The sequence below is a fragment of the Suricata suricatta genome, chromosome 2 (assembly GCF_006229205.1).
Source record: "Suricata suricatta isolate VVHF042 chromosome 2, meerkat_22Aug2017_6uvM2_HiC, whole genome shotgun sequence".
Taxonomy (NCBI): domain Eukaryota; kingdom Metazoa; phylum Chordata; class Mammalia; order Carnivora; family Herpestidae; genus Suricata; species Suricata suricatta.
The window spans coordinates 150,668,578-150,690,736 of NC_043701.1; the positions used below are offsets into that span (position 1 = coordinate 150,668,578).

At 42.6% G+C, this 22,159-nt stretch overlaps 1 protein-coding gene across 3 annotated transcripts in view; it reads right to left on the bottom strand.

The window, feature by feature from the left end:
• The window catches only part of PANK1 (pantothenate kinase 1), a 52,969-nt gene that overhangs the window by 18,530 nt on the left and 12,280 nt on the right, over positions 1-22,159 (bottom strand). For 2 of the 3 annotated variants that reach the window (XM_029932195.1, XM_029932197.1), the window contains exon 2: positions 6,736-7,097. In XM_029932195.1, coding sequence (XP_029788055.1) covers positions 6,736-7,097 — 362 coding nt within the window. The remainder of the gene's footprint in view (positions 1-6,735; positions 7,098-22,159) is intronic. The other variant, XM_029932196.1, reaches the window with a different exon arrangement.

Genomic DNA, 22,159 nt, shown 5'->3' on the forward strand with positions numbered 1-22,159 from the left:
AGAGTTGGGAAGACAGACACACAGTGAGCTTTCTAAAGCCAGTAGGAATGGGTTCCAGCACCCACTGCTTCTAAGGCTCCTTACCGCTTTCAGAAAGTATGGGTTCTGCCAATTCCTAAATAATCAAGCTTAAACTACTCTCCAAATATAAAAGCAACAAACCTAAGCTTGTCCTAAGACTCATTACTCATTTTGCAGATGAAATACATCACCCAGGGGTCAGCTGTTAAGTGACCTATTCTGGATCTCAAAGCTAGCAAGTAAGGGAAGAGATAGAGTAGAAAAAACTTTCAGACCACAACTATGATGCACTCACATTGTTGTGCCCAGTATTAAAGTTACCCAATCAAGTGTATGGGTGCAGGGGGATTCTCAGACTATAGGACCCATCAGAGTCATCAGGAGGGATTATTGAAGCACAGCCCACTAGGCTCACTCCCAGGGTTTCTGACTGTGTTTCCAACAACATCACAGGTGATGCTGATGCTTCTGGTCCTTGGACCACACAGTATTAGGAGCTGAAGGGCTGGGATGAGGCCATGACCCAGAACAGTGAGAATAGGCATTCAATAAGGTCACAGACTCTCCCTAATAGCACCTGCTCTATCTAACTCACAGGGCTATCTTCAAGAATCAAATGAGGGGCGCCTGGGTGGCTCAGTTGGTTGAGAGCATCCATCTCTTGATTTCAGCTCAGGTCATGATCCCAGGGCTGTGGGATCGAGCCCTGTGTGGGGCTCTGCAATGAGCATGGAGCCTGCTTGAGATTCTCTCTCTCTCTCTCTCTCTCTCTCTCTCTCTCTCCCCCCCATCTCCTCTCTCTAAGTAAATAAATTAATAAATAAAAGAATCAAATTTCTTTTGAAATTTGACACCTATGTAACACCAGTGTGAAAATCTTTTGGCTACTACAAAGAACTATTCACACGGGTTGTAATTATGTGAGAAGTAAAATAATTTGAGACTTCTTCTCTTGAGTTGAAAGGCACTGTTCCACTATTGGAAATACTATTTCCACAATGAAGACTCTAATTTGTAGAGGGAGTTCTATAATACCTGTATGCTAATATTAGGAACAATATGGGCCCCAAACACAAGGCATGCTCAGGATACAACTGTGAAAGGTTCTCCTTAGGTGCTGTAGCCCAGTCTGTCAAAAATCACCAAATAAAGAGTTAAATAGTTAAGTCTGGTAAAAAACCATCCTAAACCGTTCCCCACCCACTCCTATGTGGGTATTTGATGGACCTGCCCCAAACCAGTTACTATCACCCCCTTGTAGCTGAGAAATAAGTTGCCAAATTATAGTTCAAAAATGGAAAAAATACACAGCTGGACGATACCTTACACTTCCCAAGGTGCTTTTGAGGACACTGGCTCCATAAAACATATTGAAAAGTAAGAAAAGCTTATCTTCCTAAACCAAGAATAATTTGCATATAAAAGAGTTGATTCTGATTTATAAATTTCACTCTGGGCTCCTTTCTCTTCTCAAAGGAGACCTAGGAGACTGGAGAGAGATGAATTTCAAACATGCTCTGTGAGTAAGAAATATAACAAAAGCTCAAAGACGGCTTCTTCCTCCCTGCACCCAATGACAAAGGTGAGCGGTCCAGTGTCAAGCCAGACTCAAATGGAGAATGACACCAAACTTTATGCTGCTGCAATACCACAAATTGGTCCCTGGATTAATAATAGGAACCAAGCTAATAAATGTTCCTGAATGGCCCACTGAGATTTAAATTTTCACATTTCCACAATTGTCCTCCCTCTTCCTGATGTTTCCACTAATCTTAACTTTTTTGATGGTTTCCATAGAGATTTCTGGTTTAAGAAAGGTCAGTTCTTAAGTCCTCACACCTTGAAAAAAAAATAATGAAAGCAATCAGAAGACCCTTTTTTGTTCCCTAAATCTCATGTCAACCAAATAAGATTGTTAAATCCTGATTGCTTGGAGGATAGGTCTTTTTAAAAAAGTAATGAAAAGAGTCACTTCTAACATCTAATTTTTTTAAGCTTTTTTTAATGTTTTATTTATTTTTGATACAGAGAGAGACAGAGCATGAGAGGGGGAGGGGCAGAGAGAGAGGGAGACACAGAACCGGAAGCAGGCTCCAGGCTCTGAGCTAGTTCTCAGCACAGAGCCTGACACGGGGCTCAAACCCACGAATGTGAGATCAATCTGATCTGAGCTGAAGTCGGAGGCTTAACTGACTGAGCCACCCAGGTGCCCCTCTAACATCTAATTAAAGTTAATCTTAGAATGGGTGCTTGGGTGGCTCAGTTGGTTGAGTGTCTGACTCTTGATTTTGGCTCAGGTCATGATCCCAGGGTTGTGTGACTGAGCCGCGCACTGGGCTCCACGCTGAGCGTGAAGTATGCTTGGGATTCTCTCTCTCTCTCTCTCTCTCTCTCTCTCTCTCTCTCTCTCTCTCTCGTTCCCTCCCTCCCCCCCCCCCCCCCCGCTTTTCTCTCTCTCTCCTTCTGCCCTCCCACACACATGCTCTCTCTCTCTTAACTAAATAAATAAATTTATTTATTTATGCTAGTCTTAGACTGAACAAACTCACAAAGAAAAGTATCTATTATAATGAAGAGCTAGGTGACAAAAAGGATGATTTTTTTTCCTATACAGTCTCTATTGTTAGAATACTTGGCATTCTAAAGAATACTTCTATTGAAATAGGAAGTGTAGGGGTCCTTAGGTGGCTCAGTCGGTTAAGCATCCAACTTCAGCTCAGGTCATGATGTCATGGTTCGTGAGTTCAAGCCCCTCATCAGGTTCTGTGCTGACAGCTTAGAGCCTGCAGCCTGCTTCGGATTCTGTATCTCCCTCTCTCTGTCCCTCCCCGACTCATGCTCTGTTTCTCTCTGTGTCACTAATGAAATAAACACACACACACACACAAAGAAGCAGGAAGTGTAGTTATGGATGAAGGTATTAGATTTGGTATATAAAATATTCTGGTGAGTTCGTCATTAAAATTTTTTTTAATGTTTTTTTGTTTTTGAGAGAGAGAGATAGAGTACTAGCAGGGGAGGGGCAGAGAGAAAGGGAGACACAGAATCTGAAGCAGGCTCCAGGCTCTGAGCTGTCAGCACAGAGCCCAATGTTGGGCTCGAACTTGTGAACCGTGAGATCATGACCTGAGTTGAAGTTGGACACTTAACCAACTGAGCCACCCAGGCGCCCCTCTAGTGAGTTCTTCAAAAGAAAACTCACAGAATAGAGACACAAGTCTTTTCCTTGAGTATCACTTTCTTCAGTGGTGGGATTCCTTATTGGCTTATCAATTTTTGACCATTTGTAGTTGGATTAAGTTTTTCTTCTATGTTCCATTTTGGTGTATCATTAATTCAGAAGTTTATTTGTGACAGTGACCCTAAAATGTTAAAAGAAGAAAAAAGGAAAAAAGGAAAGAAGAGAGAAAAGAAAGAAGGGGGGAAAAGGAAGAAAGAACTGCAGCTTCATTCTGTTGAAAGTATTCTACACAGGGGTCTAACTCAATGCTTGTCTCATGGTGTATAGCCCTTTCTTGTACATTCTAAGTTGGATGAAGACTAGTTGATATTATCTAAGGATTTAAGTATATTTACTATAAACGAAAAGGATATAGTCATTAGATATAACAATCGCTGGCTCCTCAGGGTCTGATCAACGTCTTTCAGTTATGTCTAATTACTCAGGTTTTAAAAACCCACTCTGCAAAGCTGTATTACACCCAAAACAGTGATTTTATACAGTAACAATGACAGGACTTTAGAGTATATATATGCACTGCTTTATGTGGTCAGAGTGCTTAATGTATGTATTGATCATTTACAGCCAACCATGTAAGCACCTTCAATTTTCTATTCTGGGAAAGGGAAGAGAGAAGAGTTTGCATTTAGCACACTTAAGGGTGTTAGTACTGAATGTTCCCTCTGCCTAAAATACCCTTCCTCAGATACTGGGCTGGTTTGCTTCGTTACTTCTTTTGGTTCCTGCACCAAGTTTACCTCATCACACTAAATCCTCCCAACACTCACTATCTCCTTTACCCTGCTTCTTTCTTCCTTCCATTATATATATAACATATAATATATACTATATATGTGTGTATGAGTGAGTGTGTGTGTGTGTGTGTGTGTGTGTGTGTGTAGTGGTGGTACATTCTATATTCACTTGCTTATTTAATCACTGACCATCTCCCCACACAAGAATATAGCTCCTGAAGGGCAGGAGCCTTGTTTTGTTCCTAACAGGACTTGGCACGCAGAAGGAGCACAGTGCACACTTGCGTGCTGTGGAAAGAAGATGGTTAAGACCTATTCATCCTCACAAACTTTGGAAGGATAAGGGCACATAACTTAGCACACTGACAAACAGGCTACGGGAAGAGGTGAATTCTGTCTTCACTTTGGCTAAGACTGAGCATGGAAACAGAAGGCATTTACTTTCTTTTATGGATGTATGCCCCTCAGCTGGCCAGGCTACTTGGCATATATTCCAGACTTGCTCCCTGCTCCAATCTATTCATTAGGCTCCAACAGCCTGTCTGAAGGAGCAGAGGCTTCTTTATGTTGGTTGTAATAAGATATGACCTTTCTCAGTTCAGAATGTTGAGAAACACACATATATTGAGTAACTTTCTGAACATACATTACCCAGGAGGAGGAACGAAGGCACTGACGGATGTTGCATAAACGCTCTAGGCCACCTTGCTTCATGTTAAGCTCCCTGGTGGGGGTGTTCAGATAGGGTGACAGGCGGAAGCTCATAGCACTAGGGCTGGGTCAGCATTTTCTCCGGAATCAGAACTGAGCTGACACCCTAGTGCTTAGTAGGGGGCACTACTAGAGTCCCTCCGTTTAAAAGATTTATTTATTTATTTATTTATTTATTTATTTATTTATTTATTTTGAGAGACAGAGACAGAGAGAGTGGGCAGGGGAGGGTCAGAGAGAGCAGGAGAAAGAGAATCCCAAGCAGACTCTGCTGTGTCGTTGTGGAGCCTGACGTGGGGCTTGAACTCATGAAGGTGAGATAGTAACCTGCACTGAACCCAAGTGAGATCGTAACCTGTGCCAAACCCAAGAGTTGGAAGGCTTAACTGACTGAGCCACCCAGGTGCCCCACTACTAAAGCCTCTTAGCTTTAATTTCCTTATCCATGTGGCCCAAGGACACTATACTTCCTGGTCTCCAAAGGTGACTTCACGTTCTGATGTCCTAGAACTCCTCCCTCCTCTCTCCATTTTCCTGCCCTCCCCACCTTTTTTTTTTTTTTTTTTGCAGATGATGAAGCTGAAAAGGAATATGTCTTGCTCAAAGTCAAGCAGCTAGTTAAATGCAGAGACAACACTAAAATTCAGGTTCAATGCTTTTTCTAATGATGACTTCAAATTTAAGTTTCATGCCCCTGGATCTCAGCCTTTTCAGTTTCAAAGCTCTTTGATCATTGGGTCCCTTTGGTGGGAAAGAGATGTCATGAATCATTTAGGTAAGTGGCAGCATCAAATTCTATTGCTAGATCGAGAAAGGGGACACAGAAGAAAAAGCCAAAACCTGATAGCATCAGTCTCACTTAGGATTCTGTGCTAGGACTCCAGTGCCAGCCCTTCCAGAAACGAGCACAATCAATGGGATGAATGATGTTACTTTTACTTTTGATGATACAAGTAAAATTTGCATTTATAGCTTTATTAAATGCCATTAATAATATATCATTTTATTAATGTTCATTAATGATAGACCTTGTGGCAATCATTTACACTAGTTCCATGACAGAATGCCAGGACTTTGTACTCCAGGCTTTGAAAATGTGTATTTTACAACTGACCTCACTATATTTTCAACTGGCAAGACTAACCCCCAAATATTCCAACCCTTTCTTCTCTAATGTCCAGTCACTTCTGTTGAACCTCGCTTCCCTTAGTTTCTCTTTATTTTCTACATCCATTATTTCACTTTATTCTCATTTTGTTCCCTGCAGGTTGAGGCTAGACAGTATAGAAATTATCCTGACTGCAGAGATGGGGAAATTGGAACACACAGCTGTTAAAAGATGGCTAAATAAAGAGAAACATGAGAGATCTTACTCATCCATGTCCTCCATTTAGCCAGATTTGTCAAATGTAAACGAGCACGGCAGAGCTGGTAGGGAGTGCCATCGGGATACAGCATTAGTCTTGTTACGTAAAACCATGCTCCTCCAATCTTACTCACTAATAAAGGAAATTGCCTATAAATAATATCAAGTATTTCATTTTCATCTTGCACAAAACTTTGGAATCACATTCACAAAACAAACAAACAAACAAAAAGACAGAGCAAATAATAGGTATATGGCAGTAAAAATTTTTTACAAGACTTATAGAAAGCCTTTGTGGGGGGCCTCGGTCTCTCTAGCTAGAAAACCGACATGATGTTTAAGCTTTTCATGACACTGTAAGAAGAATCTTTGGAAAAGTCTAAAATATTTGGGAAGGGGACTGACATCATCTCATCTTTAGCAATAGTAACTGTAGCAAAGATGAGATGATAGCTAGTATTTATGAGCAATTACTAAGTGCCAGGGACATACTGTCTCATCGAATCCTTCCTGTAACAATCCTATGAGGTAAGAACTACTCATGTACAGGAGGGAACGGAAACACAGAAAAGGTCAGATAAACCCATCCAGAGTCCCAAGACTAGGGGTCCAGCTCCTCCATTCGAGAAGCCAAGTGATTTTGCTGTTTATCAAGTACAAACCTGACGTACCGTTCTGAAGTCCTTTTCAAACTTGAAAGCCCCACCTCCGGTGGCACAGAGCGTGGTGTGGAGGCTGGAGAAGTTCTTCTCGCTGCCCATCTGAATGAACCTGTGCATGGCGCAGCTGGGGAAGCGGATGAAGTGCAGGTTCCCTTTGCGCCCACACATGGTCAGGTTTTTCAGTTCTAGATGGACATCTCGGATCCCGGTTTTCCCATAAGCGGTATTAGAAGTCAAATACTTCCGGATGCTCTTCAGGTTCTCCACTTCCTCTTGCTCCTCTTCGGCTGTAATATCCTTTGGTTCAAAGTAGACCAATTTAACCAGCGTCCCACCGATGTCCATGCCGAACCATGGGAAGGCTAGACGGGACAGAAAGATAGTACCGTTGAATTCCATGCATGGGGAGAGCTGTTCAACTTCTGAGCATTCAAGAAAAAATACAATGGTGTCACATCTGAATGTGCATTTAATATCCACGCTACCTGAATTCAGCTAGATGTGCCTAAAAGAAGAGACTGGCAAGGGCAAATCCACCATTCAAATGGTGCCCATGTTTCTGCCCATATTCCATTTCGAGTCTGCCTCAGAACTGAGGTTGAGAAGACAAATAGGCGCTGCAGTCCCCAGGCCAGTCTCCACTCCCAGGGCTTCTCAGAGCCTGAGAATCTCCCCAAGCTGAGTACAATTCCAATACTTAAAAATCTCTTTTTGCATACATCATGGCTCTCAAATGATCTCTTAGCAGAATCTCAGCCAAAGAGACTGCGATCTGTTCCATCGTAGCCAGGGGGAAAACTGGCTGTGCTAGGTGTACCCGAGGCACAATGATCTTTAACCCACATGGCACACCTAGGTCACTTTGCAGTTACACAGCATTCAATTTTTGCCTCCATGAGCTGGCTTCATAAGACATGACTCCGCTGCTTTGATCTCTCGAGTAGATGGGAAGGAGAAAGGGAGAGAAAGTAGGCTATGAGAGACGAGGACCCTATCTATGGGGGCAGAACTCTAAAAAGTAGCTCATTAACACTGTGCTGTCACATGGTCTGCAATGAACACAGAGCAAACCCAATGAGATTCCAAAATCTGGGGTCTCCCTTTTCATTTCTGTCAGCAGACTCCATGGACTAAATCTGAAACTGTAATATGAAAACTGAGTTTAAAGATACAGGGAGGGAGGCTTGGGTGGCTCAGTGGGTTAATTAAGTGTCTGACATCAGCTCAGGTCATAATCTCGCGGTTCATGAGGTGAACCTCACGTCAGGCTCTGTGCTGACAGCTCAGAGCCTGGAGCCTGCTTTGGATTCTGTGTCTCCCTCTCTCTCTGCCCCTCCCCGCACTCATGCTGTCTCTCTCTTTTAAAAAAATGTAAAGATACAGGGAGTTGGGGAGTCTGGGGTGGTTCAATTGGTTGAGTGATTGATCCTTGGATTCTGCTCAGGTCCTGAACCCATGGTTTGTGAGTCCGAGCCCCACATCAGGCTCTGTGCTGACAGTGCAGCGCACTGCTTAGGATTCTCTCTCCTTCTGTCTCTGCCCCTCCTCTAGTGGCAATGTCTCTGTCTCTCTTAAAATAAATAAATAAACTAAAAAAAAAAAAAAAGATACAGGGAGCTACAATGCCTTCTTTCAATAAGTTTGTTTTATTCAGCCCTAGAGAACATCCATTATGAGCCCTGGTCAGGTTGTGCTTGCCACACCCAGAGGTCGCCTTCCCAGGAGCATAAGTGAGACCTACAGAAGTTCTTTTTTCTGGGCTGCCCTCCTACTTAGCCCTTTACCTCAGTAGGTTGGGGCGGGTGGAAGGAGAGGAACACAGCAGGGAGCCAGTCCTGTGCCTGCGATGGGATGGTCTCTCCCCCACTTCACTGCTGTCATGTTAGCTGTAATCTGAGCCGGCTGCCCCACACTTGAAGCACTCACCATCAGCGGTATGAAAACTAAAATCCCAAACTCGCCAAAAGATTCAGAGCAGCAGATTCCACTGACAAGACCAAGGTAACGAGACCAAGTGCTGTTATAATTGCAGAAGTTTGCAAAGCAAACCCAGGGCGGGTTGGGAAGCTTGCTGGTCCGAGCAGATCATAAGAGACCAGTAACACTTCGTCCCCATTAGTCAAGTCAACTCACAGATGATGTTTCTTGCTCCGTTCTCTAAAACTCAGCACGGCCCACAGTATAGGTAAAAGGGAAAGCCTCAAATCAGGATTCCCAACTGCTTCCCATACACGGGAACCAGGGACCTGCTCACTGTCACTCCCTCCACCCATCTAGACCTCCATTTGCTCATCCATGCAAGGACTGGGTTGCAGTACAATGGTCTCCACTTCTCCCTCTACTACAAACTTCCTAAGGATTCTTTCAGAAGTATAATAAAGTCGAACCACCCCAATCATGTGGGCTGACCAGAGCCCTAGTTTTAATCTTCACTGAAATACTTAACAGCGTGCCAAGCATGTCACCAGGTGCCTGAGCTATGCAATCAGTGCTGTAGGTCTAATCCTTTCTTCTCACAGTAGGAAAGACACCTCCCATTGGACAGGATGGGGGAAGGGTATTCTGGAACCTTGCTAAGCTCCTTATTTGGAAAATTCTGGCAACATCTATTAAAATGAAAAGTACAGAGGCGCCTGGGTGGCTCAGTCGTTTAAGCCTCCGACTTAGGCTCAGGTCAGATCTCACACTCGTGGGTTCGAGCCCCGCGTCGGGCTCTGTGCTGACAGCTAGCTCAGAGCCTGGAGCCTGCTTCTGGTTCTGTGTCTCCTCTCTCTGCCCCTCCCCCTCTCATGCTCTGTCTCTCTCTGTATCAAAAATAAATAAAACATTGAAAAAAAATAAAATTTAAATAAATAACATGAAAAGCACACATTTTTAACCCAGCTAATCCTACTCCTGGACCATATTTAAAAAGCAGCAGCATTTCAAGATAGGTATAAGAATGTTCTTGCAGCACCCTTTATTTACTGTGGCCAAATTAAAAAACAAAACAAAACAGAAAAAATACTGCATGCCCTGTGACAGGAAAACTGTTTTGCAGAGTGTAGTCTTTCCAAACCATGAACTACTGGCCAGTCATTAAAAAGAATGAGATCTATACCAGCTGCCTGGAGAGACAGTCCAAAACTTCTGTCAATGAGAAAAGTAAATGATACCCAGAAGTATAAATAATGTATTTACCCCATTTAGTTCAGAGAAAAAAAAGGGAGGGAAGGAAGGCAGGAAAGAAGGAAGGCAGGTGGAAGGGAGACCAGTAGGTTTATGATTATATGGTTATTTTATGCTGAAAGATACAGACGGTTATCTGTCCCTCCAGGTTGTAAATATCTTTAGGAGGTGGCAGAGATGAGCAGGCTAGAGACTGGGGGAGGGAATGGAGAAAATTCTACACTCACACCTTTCGGAACATGCAGAAGTGAAAAAATAAGAAGAATTCAGTGACAATGAAAAATAGGAGAACTCCTAGCACAGGATAGACAGAACCGCTGTGTGAACCCCAGAAAATAATCTAGCTCTGTAGTAGAAACCCAGGACCCATGCAGCCACAGCTGCCCCCAGCCCCTCTGCAATGAAGGGTCCCTCCATGGTGTTTGGTGGATGCTGCTAGGGACAGTCAACCGCAAAGGGGTCTCACTTTTTAAAAAATGCGACAGGGGACCTAAACATTTAAATAACTCAGAATCCTGCTGTCGCTTTCCTCCTTCACCTCCAGCTCATTTCAAAGCTTTTCTTGGCCACTCAACAAAATGGTGGAAAAAAGTGTAGAGCTCTGAAAATTCTGTTAAATGTTCTATCAGCAGTTTTGCTTGAGGTAAAAGGGAATAAAGATCAGAATGCTGTACTAATTTAAGTGGCAAGAGAAACTGCTTTCACTTACCTATGTTCATTTGGGTTTTTTTTTTTTATGTTTATTCACTTTTAAGGGAGAGAGAGAGTCAGAGAGAGAGAGCGGGGAAAGGGCAGGGAGAGAGGGAGACAGAGTATCTGAAGTGGGCTTCGCGCTGACAGCAGTAACCCTGACGCAGGGCTTGAACTCACAAACCGTGAGATTATGACTGGAGTCGAAATCAGACACTCAACCAACTGAGCCACCCAGGTATCCCATACCTGTGTTCATTTCTTATCTTCATGAAAACATAAATTCTCTTCTAATCACATTTTAATGCTTTTATAGGAGCTGTCAGATTTTGAATGCAGTTTTATTCATCTTCCTGATACCAAGGTCTACCTAAAATTTACACTTCCCAACCACAAGATGTGGATGCAGATAAAAGACAAAGGGAAGGAAGAACACCCAATGTACTGTCACCCATGATTCACATGTTCTTTAATCCAGAATATCCAAATGTTTTGATAAAGTCAGCTCGACCCCTGATAAGAGTCTCGTCTGCGTTTGCCAGAAGTGATGGCGGTTCCAGGTGCAGAATGTCTGCCAGGAAGTGGGCAGTGAGGAAACGGATTTTGGAGGCTAGCAAGGTATTTGGTAAAACCATTATGCATGATAGCTTGAAAGGTAGATAATATACCTAAAGAATTAGTACATATTGTGGAAGAGGCTGAAAGTCAAATGTTAGTAGCCTGTGTTGGTTACAACTGTCTCTATTGGCTGCATTTTAAAAGGTGTAACCCCCCACAAAAAAAGGGGGGGCGTGGAGAGAGAGAGAGAGAGATGCCTAGAAAGTAATTGACTGGTTTACAAACCAAAAGAAAAGAGAATAGAGTCTATTAAATCAGACTTGCAGGGTAGGAAAAGGCAGCTGCTTCTCTTTCCCAATAGATAAACAATGAGATGAGAAAGTCTTTGCATGCAAGAGGCCAATTAGCACTTAGCTTCGGAGTGAGGTTCAAAGAAAAAGAAGGGCTATCTGACTCAATCTTAACACGCTGAAAGGGTTACAAAAGTCTCCAAATAAAGACGCAGTGGAGGTCAGGGCTCCTTAGTTAATTTTTTCAATTAGAAGACCTCAGGGAGAAAGAGGACAAGGTGTGGCTTCCCAAGCCAAGGCTGACAGGCTCAAAGTATCATCAATTAAGTCAATAAAGAAAGGTTGGGAGCAAAACCACAAAGGCATCCAGGGAACAGAAGTATGCGGACTGAGGGCTTGGCATATGGAAATAAGCTAGAGCTAAATAGACAGGAAACTGATTTCCTTTTGAAAAGAGTTGTGTGGCCAAGAATGCCTGGGCGCCTCCACCCCCTCAAGTCAGCTGGGAGAGCAGCTCCACTCCTGTGGGAGGGCATATGCTTCAGTCTTTGGTTGTGATCAAGGAGGTTATTGGAAAAACCCAAGGCCTGAAGCAATGGACTGGGGAGCCCCTTCCCAAGAGAACAATCAAGACCCTAAAGAAACACCCTCTCCATACAGGTCACCCAGATGGATTTCAGAATTGCTTCAGCATTTTAGAATGACTGAGGACCAATGAATGGATGTCTCTCATTCACCCCCTTTCTGAACAAGAGTGTATATTGAGTTTTCCAATCTTTGTTTCACCGATACAAACTAATATACAGCGTGGGGGAGGGAGCGCAGCAGGTAACCGGCCTCTTTTAGCTCATTAGTCTGTAGTTCAAAGGACCCTCCCCCCAGAGTTGCAGTCAAACAGCTTTGTATCACCCCCTCATTTAGATCCCACTGTACCTCATACAGATGCTATGACTAGGGAGGCTTCAGGGTTGTCTGCTCTGAGGTACGAATGACTGACTGTACTTCACCAGCAGTTGGGAAAGCAAGTCAAATATCTGGTAATCAGAAAAGTTTGTTGTGGTAGTCACTAGTGCTGCTGGCCAAATATTTCCGGTTCTCCTTCTTCTAGGTCATGGGGTCAGACTACAGCCCCTGGATATTTTATAATTGAGCTGGGCAATGTGCCTGATCTAGTCAGTGCTTGTGCATGGACATGCTGTGAGTCACTTCCAGGCAAGAGTACTTATGGCTGGGATGAGACCTTTCAGAACTCGTTCTCTGTTACCATGACCAGCAAGATCCAAGATCATGAGGGATCAGAGTGAGGACGGAATTAGAATGGAGCCTTAGAGTGTGGCTTAGAGTGTGAACAAGAAATAAACCTTTGTTGTTTTAAGGCACTGGGATTTAGGGTCATTAGGCAGGATGATTTGTGGATCCTACTAATATACCCTACATCAAAATCCGGCTGGGTATATCCCCCCCCAGCCAACCATCCCGCTCCTGCAGAACCAGATCCAGGGACTGCCACTATAAACATGTGGCAGCTGAGTGTGAATGAGAAGGTATGGAGGTCCCGTTGTATTTATCTCTGTCTAAAACTTTCTCCAAACACAAACCAAGATTGGCAATCTGGTAGTAATTTAAAACAGTGAAATGAATCTGTATTCCAAACACTGTAGTGAAAATATTTAAAAGTTGTATTGGCAGTCAAAGGCTTTAAAACAAAGCTTGTTGCTTAGAGACCTTTTTGGAATGCTAGAATAGTTTCTGAGAGGCATCTATGCTTCCTGTAGTAAATTTCGGGGGTTAAACAGTGTCCTTATACGTGACCAAATAGCATCAATGAGCAAAGACACCCCCCCAACAAAAAAACAAAACAAAACAAAACAAAAAAACCCCAACAACCATAATGCAGAAAAGGTCAGAGAAATAATTAAAAAAAAATTTTTTTAATGTTTTATTTACTTTTGATACAGAGAGAGACAGAGCATGAGAGGGGGAGGGGCAGAGAGAGAAGGAGGCACAGAATCTGAAGCAGGCTCCAGGCTCTGAGCTGGCTGTCAGCACAGAGCCCGACGCGGGGCTCGAACCCACGAGTGTGAGATCTGACCTGAGCTGAAGTCGGAGGCCCAACCGACTGAGCCACCCAGGCGCCCCCAGAGAAATAATTTTAAAGGGCTTAAAGAAGCCTGATACTAGAAAATCCACCTCCTCTTAAACAACCAGCCAGAGCTTTAAGGTGTTCCTGGTGAGGCAAAGTTCACCAACACCGATATTTCCTCTTGGATGCGAGATTAGCTCTTCTGGGCACAGGTTTGGCTTAACAACCAGTGGCTGTCCTGCACATTGTACCACATCTCTCAAGGTTCCACCAAGCTTGTTGAATTAATTTGAATAGGAATTTGTTGGAATAATTGTGAGTAGGAGAACTGAATTTCTTTTCCCACTGTTTGTGAATAGATTTGTTGAACAACCAATGGGTAGACAAGATACATAAGGATTGTGTAATTAGACTTAAAAAAAAAAGGACTTAAAAGGCACTGATATTGACACTACATGAACACTATGTTGAAGTTGCTTAAGGACCTCTCCATGTTAACAAACAAAAACTTCGTTAACTTAGATCCAAGTCTGTAATAGAATTGTATTTCTTAAAGTATTTGTTTTCTGAGGGCTAGCTTTCCCTTCACCATGTCTGAATGTACTCGGTAGTATAATATAATCTTTGCTAATATATTCATAAAAACATTTAACTTTAACTTTAAGAAGTGAAAGGGACCTTAGGTCGAGTCCAACATCCTGTTTATAGATAAGAAAATTATGGCTCAAAAAGATCAAGGAATTGTCCAAGGTCAATCACAGTAGCTTCAGAACCCATTTTCAGTTTTATCAGCCAGCAAGCTTCCCATTTTGCAAGGCTCATCCAAGTTGAGTGGCTTGTCGCTTGCAATGACAGCGCCCCGACAGATAGGATGACAGTAGGCAAGGTTCTTCCTTGCACCATTGATGACGCTGTAAGGTGGACGTGGCTCACGGATGACCAAGTTCTGTCCACCTCTTACATCCCATCCTCCTAAACACACACACACAAAGCCCTCCAAAAACACACTTTTAACTGCGTATAACATAAGAGTTGGAAACCTAAGAACTATTTAAGGACCTTGAAGAAAGTGATCAATCTAAAATTTAATAAAAGGGTTTCCAGAACACTGTAAAGGAACCTGTAATTATTGTACACAGAACAATCTGCTAAACATTAAATATTCTATGCAAAGAAACTTGAGTCGCGGTTTCTTTCAAATTAATGCACACCAGATGCCCTTAGTTTGAAGTTTAATCACACGACAGTCTCCAGTGTTAGCAAGGGTGGGTACAAGGACACAAGAACTCATAGAGTATGAACAGGAATGTAAATTAGTGCAATCTTTCCACGGGGCTTTTTGGAAATATCTATTAAAAAGCTCCAGATTCTTACATTCTTTAATACATCCATTCCGCCTTACCCCAAAGAATGCACACATTCAAAAATTCATCTTAAAAATAAATCCCTCAGGGGCACCTGGGTGGCTCAGTCAGCTAAGCATCTGACTTTGGCTCAGGTCATGATCTCACAGTTTGTGAGTTTGAGCCCCACACTGGACTCTGTGCTGACAGCTTATAGCCTGGAGTCTGCTTCAGAGTCTGTGTCTCCTCTCTCTTCCTCTCTCCCATTCTGTATATCTCTCTCTCTCAAAAATAAATTAAAAAAAAATTTTAACATCATTGAACTTTTACCACAGATAACTAGAAAATTAATTATTGTCCAAATATACAGAGTTGGTCAGGTAAATTAAATAAATGATTATCCATCCACACAGAGGGAAACAAAAGGGCCACCATTTTGTAGGACGGCATGTAAGGATGAGAGGAGAATGCACATTATACGTTGTTAGGTGAAAGGGCAGGTGATTAACCGGGACACGTGTATGGTGACTGTTTTGGATAAAAATTAAACAGCTCTTTGTGCACAGAAAACAAGACTAGAAACTTCAGGCTGAAATATTAACTGTTGTTATCTCTGGGTCATGGATTAGGGTGGATTTTTTTCTTCTTCTGGCTTTTCTGATGAGACTTTTCAATTACTTACAATAATACATTTAATCATAATAATCAGAGTTACTTTAGAATCCTCAAACACTTCTCTGTAACCATGCAAAAAGAAAAAAGAAAAAAAAAGAGGCTGGGGGCACCTGGGTGGCTCAGTCGGTTGGGCGTCCGGCTTCGGCTCAGGTCATGATCTCACAGTTCGTGGGTTCGAGCCCCGAGTCGGGCTCTGTGCTGACAGCTAGCTCAGAGCCTGGAGCCTGCTTTGGATTCCGTACCTCCCCCTCTCTCTGACCCTCCCCTGCTCATGATGTCTGTCTCTCAGAAATAAATAAAAAAACATTTAAAAAATAAGTAAGAAAAAAGAGGCTTTTTTTTGCTTCAGTGCACTGATGGCAGACCTGTGGTCCTGCCCATGGGAAAGAGTAGGCCTATATTTCCCATCTCAGCAGCCCCCCTTCCCTGTTCAGGCAGTGCCCTGCGCATATCATGCCTGATACTGAAATCCATTCGACACAGGCGATCAGGGACAAGGAAAGCCTGACCCCCCCCAAGAGCAAAGCTGTTTAACCAGTTAGGTTCTCGGCATCCCTCAGGTGGGAATTCCAGGTAGGACGAGTCCCGATTTCCCCACCTGCACTGCTGTCAGGGCGACACCTGTAAGTTAAACTTGGCAATTCAAAACACACCTAGGGGGGCAGAGGAATGTCTGCAGGAAAGGATCGCCATGGGAAAGGTCATTCATCCATGTACGACAAAAACCTTCCTTCCACTGGCACAGGGCCTCCGATTCCCCTCAACTTTCTCCCTGGCATGTGGGCTGGGAACAAAAAGGCTGATTTAAAAAAAAAAAAAAAAAAAAGGCCAGTCATATTCTCATATGCAAGAGGGAAAAAGAATAGCAAGAATTCCTTCCAGAACTTCTGAGGCAAGCAGAAGTATTATCACATCAGTCAGCAGCACTAAAACCCGGATTTCCCCGAGTGCGCCGTGCAGGCCCCTGGTCTGTGACACACAGTAGGCTCGGTGCCTACGGCCTGCCATCTTTTGGGCACTCGTGAAGGAAAATATTGTAGTTTCTTTTAAAATGAGAAGAAAACATACAAACTTTCAAGTTGAAGAAAATGTCATATGACATATCAACACATTCATCTTTCTACCAACAAGAGTTGAAAATTGTAACTTAATTTTTTTTTAACTTAGGAAGGAGCCTATAAAGGCCAAAGCGTCAGGGGTCCATGAGAGTCCGTCTCTGTTTACATCTTGCTCCACACCCAGTTACAGGTTAGGACTGACAAGACACCAGATCAGAGTCTGCTTTGCATTTGCAATTTGAACTGGACTGCTATAGTTTGCTGACAATTTTATTTCCTTAAAGCCACTTCAATTTTAGTATTTTGTGCAACCAAATTTTATTTTTATTTAAGTAGGCTCCTCCCCAGTATGGGGCCTAAACTCAAAACCCAAAGATTACAAATCACATGCTCTACTGATTGAGCTGGCCAGGTGCCCCATAGTGCACCTAAATTTTAAAGTTAACCTTTTAAATTATGTTTATTTAAAAATGACAGGCTATATTCAACCACATTCTTTCTCAAATTTGCCTCATTATAAAACCTGCCTAAGGCACTTGTTCAAAACGTGGACCCCCCTGGCCGTGGCCTGGAGATTGGGATGTGCTAGGACTGGAGAAAATGTTTTCAGCGAGGGGGCCCGTAATGCTCACTGGTAGAGTTCAAAACTACTGTTCTTGTCGAATCAAAAAGAATGCTGTAAGTACCTGGACCACAACTTGAAAGTGAGAGATCAGTTTGAACGGGCTAGTCTTGCTTGTAACTGAGAGAGAGCTCTAAGGAGGGGCCCTGCGGGGGGTGCCTGGTAAGGAACCCGGCAGACATTCCCATTCCTAAAACAAAGGACCTGAACACAGCTGCTTGTTAATGAAACTATTTACGGACAATTTATAACATGAGTGCTATGGTATTTAATTTTAAATACAACTTTTGAATTTCCAGGTATCATCCATCCACAATGAAACCCCCTGGCCACGGGTTTAGAAACGTTCCACATATGATTAGGTTTGGCAATGGCCTCCTCTCTCCCAGTGACTCCCGTTTTTAAGGTAACCATGCATTTCTCCATAAAGAAGTCAGCTCAGGCAACGGTACTGGTGTATTTAGGTCAGGCAGGCAGATGTTCTTTCATTTGCAACCCATGTGGCTGACCTTGACACAGACAACCACATGAAATCAGAACAAACAGAAACACCAACATGAAAGCAGCTACGTTACGTTTTTTTAGGTTAAGATTGAAAGGGTTAAAAAAAAAAAAAAAAGCTTTTGCAGGGCACCATTCTGGTGTCATCCATAAATGTATTCTTAGCTTGTCTTAGCTTGGACCTGGGCCAGGAGTAAACAGGGGCAAGATGAGGCTGGAGATGAGGGGACCCAAAATGTCAAACCCATGAGGTTAAAAAACCTTTTCCTTGAGTCTCTCCTTCAAGCCGCTGAGCAGCTCAGTGAGGTGCAGTTTCTTTCCCAAGGTCCTAGAGCCTCTCCCTGCCACCCTTATGAGAGAAAAATCAGAGCAGAAGAAGCTGTCACTCTAGTGACCACCGGGCTCATTTTGTACCTGTCACCCCCACTGTCAAGCCCTGGATTTCTGTCCTGGGTCATAAGGAGGAGAAATAATAGGCAGATGAAAACCGTTTCCCATTCTGCAACCATCTTGTTAGGCCGAGGAAGCAGGAGGAGGGGGGATAGAAATACAATTACAGACGTTAAGATCATTGTCCCTATTTCTCACCAAGCAGCTGTCTGTCCTGCTCAATCTAGAGGGAACCGAAGGTGAGTATCAACTTTCCATGTCATCCTCACCTTTAGTCACCTTCATCATCAGAAATACAGTCCCTGGAAGAAGATTTCCATAGTTTTGACTCTGCAGACACATGCCAGTCTCTCTCTCTCTCTCTCTCTCTCTCTCTCTCCCTGCAAGAGGTTTTAAGTTTGTATGTGATCTAGCAAGCCCATTCTCAGGTACATACCCAAGAGAAATGAAAACCTGTCCACAAAAAAGTTGTACGTAAATGGTCATAGCAGCATTATGAGTAATAGCGAAGAAGTGGAAACAACCCAAATGTCCATCAGCTGATGAATGGATTAATAACCCGTGCTGTCTCCATGTGATGAAATAGTATATGGCAATAAGAAGGAACTAAATGCTCATATACAGAGAGACATAGACGAACCCTGAAAACACTATGCTGCATGAAAGGAACCAATCACAAAAAAACACATATTGTATGATTCCAATATATGAACAGTCCACACTAGGTAAATCTATAGAGACAGAAATATTAGTGGTTTCCTGGTGTCAGGATTTGTGGGGGCAAAAAACAAAGAGTGACTGCTAAAAAGTTTTGTTGAGGGGGGATGGAGTATGCTGAACTTGATTGTGGTGATGGTTGCACTCTGTGGATACACTAAGCCCCACCTAACTGTACACTTTCAGTGGGTGAATTCCATGTGAATTATATCTTAATCAAGCAGATTTTATGCATCTGTAAAGCTCGGGCTTAATCCCTTCATTTGATAGATAACTTTTAAAATAGAAATGACAAATTATAATTGCTTTTGAAAAAAAATCTTTCAAAAGATTTCCCGTAGTTTTTAAAGAAAATTAGCGCAAGAAAATTTAAGATCTTCCTGAAGACTAATGGGTATATGAGAATCAATTTCTGTGCCCACTATATACTGATGCCCTTAGGGACCACATGAACCTCTCTTTGCTTGTGAGGCTACTACGGTTTGTGTATTCTTTTGTCTCTATTATAGCATTCTATCTATGTCTTGCTTTTAGGCTAATACTGTTAATTTCTTGCTGCTATCTATGTTACTGCAGCACATCTATCCCAAACCTGCTATATATAAATGCAGAGAAACCAGAAAATCAAGTCTGTTAAAACGGTGCCTTCAGTAAGAGTAAACAGACTCAGAGAGAGCACAGGAAGTACACTGAATGTAGAATGCAAAAGCATCTCCAATTTTATTTCCCAACACTGATTTTAGTTGGTCAGACGTGTTTGCTTCCTTCCAGGTTCTCGGCTGCCTTCTGGCTTATTGCTGGCAAGTTTCCAGAAGTGACAGTCACTGTAATTGGTATTAAATGTTCTCTTTTACTGTAAAAATTTTTATCGACGGTACAGCTAGATGTAGTATCTCACTGGAAAAAGAGGTGAAAACTTAAAAAATATAAATCTGAGCATTCGATGTATTTTATTTCTCTGGTGCCATTTAGTTTGGGGACAGAGGGCCCTTCCCTATAATTCAGGTAAGATTTTCAAACAAGTTAGCACTGGAATTACAACACTTTTTTTGATGTTTACTTATTTTTGGTATACAGAGAGAACACAAGCAGGAGAGGAGAAGAGAGAGGGAGACACAGAATCTGAAGCAGGCTCCAGGCTCTGAGCTGTCAGCACAGAGCCTCACATGGGGCTTGAACCCACAAATCGTGAGATCATGACCTCAGCTGAAGTCAGACGCTTAACCGACTGATCCACCCAGGCGCTCCTTAGCACTGGAATTTTTTTTATTGCACTTTAACTACGGAACTCACAGAAGGAAGAGATAAAAGCAACATTTTATTTACATTGGCTTCTTTTATGAAACATATTACACATTTAATGCAAAGTCCATCTTTGAGACCAACACTGTTTTGATGAATGTGAAAACTGGACAGTTGTCACTTAGGGATAATAGTCACAGTCTCATAAACTTCCAGAATCCAATTTATTTTTGTACTTTGTTTGGATTACACAATATGGAGACAAGTTTGCCTCACAGGGAGTAGGTGCAAATCCTAACTGTTTTCTGAACAGCTTTTCTTGCAATCCGGAGATTTCTGGAATCAAAACTGATTCAGTAGCTTGCACAGATTTACTCAAAGTGTTTCACAAAAAAGCTGAAGGCTAAAAATAACTAAGAGCTCCTCAGCTTGCTTGTAATAAATATAAAAATCAGACAAAAATCACCTAACCTTACAATAAGTGCTAAAACCCTAAATTTGACAGGCTATTCATTTCCTTGTTACTATATAACTGGCCTATGCCAGGGTGAGAGCATTTGCCAAGCAAATATGCCTAACAAAGCCTTGCCCAGAGTGTAATTGAGTGTGGTACCTGTATACTGAAGTGGTATACTAGCTTGTGCAATTTTATGTGGATATATGTGCCCAGGCCAAAATTTTTTAAAAAAGACTTCAGAGCTATAAATTTACCAATAAATGCTCTGCTTATAAGAATTCAGAAGAAACGGGGCACAGCGCCTGGGTGGCTCAGTGGGGTGAGCGTCAGACTTCAGCTCAGGTCATGATGTTATGGTCCGTGAGTTTGAGCCCTGTGTGGGGCTCTGTGCTGACAGCTCAGAGCCTGGAGCCTGCCTCGGATTCTGTGTCTCCCTTTCTCTCTGCCCCTCCCCTGCTCATGCTCTCTCTCTTTGTCTCTCAAAAATCAATCAACGTTAAAAAAAAAAAAGAATTCAGAAAAAGCTTATTCCAAGGTCTACAGAAAATGGGTTAATCAAGCAGCAGCACTATCCCAACTAACATTAAGGGCTTACTCTGTGCTGGGTGTGTGCCAGAAGCTTTACATGCAATGTTTCATTTAATTCTCAGAATCCAATGAGGTAGGCATTCTTATTTATGCCCATTATACAGATGACAGAACTGAGGCTAAGAAGTTAAGGAACTCACCCAAACATTAGTTAGGTTTTCAACATGCTTCTTAGTTACGGCTTTTCAACAGACAAAAATAATTTTACAGAATTTTGAATTAAATATGTGGACCCTTTAAAACCAGATATTAGTCATGTCCCTAAATTATTAGAAAATATCACAATACTCAGTATTCTGTCAAAGAAGACAGGGATGTATAAAATGCATCTGGATCGTGTTTTGCACACAGCTGGAAAACTCATAAAACTGCCAAGAGTAAGTAAGGCAATCCTGGCAGTTATACAGTCAAGAACCCACTGATGTTTAAGTGGTTTGATCCTCAAAAATGCTTACAAACAAGAGTGATACGAGAGAGATTCAGGATCTTTTTCTTTGTTCTTGTGGTTCATTTGAAACACGGGGTTTTAGGTCTAAAGAGAGCCAGGAACGGCAGATCTCACAAGCTTCAGCAATACCCTTCCTGGGAACCTCCTGTAAACTTCAGGTTCAACCTTGAACGCAGCGCCCCCAGACCTCCAGCCTGAGCCCGGTGCTCCTTCCCACGTGTCTTCCGAAGGAGTGCGGGTTTGCCGGTTCTCACCCGGTGACCCAGAGGCGGGATTCGTTTAATCCTGTTCCCAAGCTCTCCCTCTCAAGACAGAAAATACATGGGAGATACAAGTCACTTCTAGTCCAGTGACTCTGGGCGATTCCAAAGCACCTTTTTTGGCACAGAATGATTTCATTATGAGAATGAAGTTTCAAATCTCAGACCATGAAGATATGGTTAACGATTAATCATAAACAAATAGCAGGTCCTGGCAAAACAAACAAACAAAAACCCAAACGAAATCCTCCCAGGAAACACAATACCAGATTTTCATCTCTCTATCAACAAACAGGATGCAACAATTTTAACCGCGGTTAGATAACTAAATTTA